The following is a 1,044-nucleotide window of genomic DNA, read 5'->3' as shown; positions in this document are numbered from 1 at the left end:
GCCTCTCACCACGGCTGCGAAAGCGCGCCTTCCGCACCGCCGCACCGGCCGCCCCGCCGCCCCCCCGCCCCCCCGCCCCCGCCGCCGCGGATGCGCGCACAAGAGGGGGATGGTCGCCCGGCCGTCCCATCGCCGCCGCCGCCGAGTCCGCCGCCCTCGCCGTCGCATCCGCCACCGCCACCGCCGAGCCCGCCACCGCCGAGCCCTCCGCCTCCGAGCCCAACGCCTCCGCCCTCGCCGCCGCCTCCCTCGCCGCCGCCTCCCTCGCCGCCGCCTCCCTCGCCGCCGCCCAGCCCGCCACCGCCCTCAACGCCACATCCAGGTCCCCACCGCCACTCCTTGACACCTGTACCTGTTCACACGTTTGCCGTCTTCTCCCTGCCCGCCCGCCCTGCGAGCCGGGCCATCAGAGTAGCGGGGCATATCTCCCCATCTCTCCCCATATCTCCCCATATCTCCCATTAGAGTAGCGGGGCACTTTGGCACCCCCAGCATATCTCCCCATATCTCCCCATATCTCCCCATATCTCCCCATACCTGCAGCAGTAGCCGCACGTGCGATCTCTGCCCCGCCCAAGGCCATCAAGAGTGTGCCCTGAGCGCCTTGCGCCCCTGCCTCTCCTCGCCGCCCCCGCCCCGCCGCCTCAGCCCTCGCCGCCTCCGCCCTCTCCTCGCCGCCTCCGCCCTCTCCCCAACACCACAACACCACTGCCCCCTCGCACATCAAGACCGTGCGGTGCCCCGGCCCGCGCATCCCCATATCTCCCCATATCTCCCCATATCTCCCCATACCTCTCGGTGCCTCGTTCTGCTTCTCCATCTCTCCCCATCTCTCCCCATCTCTTCCCGCCTGCCTCCGCCACACCAAGTGACAGACTCGTCCTCCTGATGCTAGCCACCCGACGCGATGCAGATGCGCGATGTTCTGCGGCTAGCATCTCTCCCCATCTCTCCCCATCTCTCGCAGGCTCGACATCGACCCGGACTCGATCACGTGGAAGCGCGTCACGGACACAAACGAACGCTGCCCCCCCCCCCCCCCTC

At 70.1% G+C, this 1,044-nt stretch overlaps 1 protein-coding gene across 1 annotated transcript in view; it reads left to right on the top strand.

The window, feature by feature from the left end:
* Nucleotides 1-1,044, top strand: part of EMIHUDRAFT_462980 (putative methylenetetrahydrofolate dehydrogenase) — a 7,081-nt gene that overhangs the window by 1,904 nt on the left and 4,133 nt on the right. Inside the window, exon 5 of the mRNA XM_005781576.1 lies at nucleotides 968-1,004. Coding sequence (XP_005781633.1) covers nucleotides 968-1,004 — 37 coding nt within the window. The remainder of the gene's footprint in view (nucleotides 1-967; nucleotides 1,005-1,044) is intronic.

This window comes from Emiliania huxleyi, assembly GCF_000372725.1.
Source record: "Emiliania huxleyi CCMP1516 chromosome Unknown EMIHUscaffold_20, whole genome shotgun sequence".
In the NCBI taxonomy this organism is placed as follows: domain Eukaryota; phylum Haptophyta; order Isochrysidales; family Noelaerhabdaceae; genus Emiliania; species Emiliania huxleyi.
Note: the sequence above shows the minus strand (reverse complement) of the source record. Positions and strands in the feature narration are given on the sequence as shown.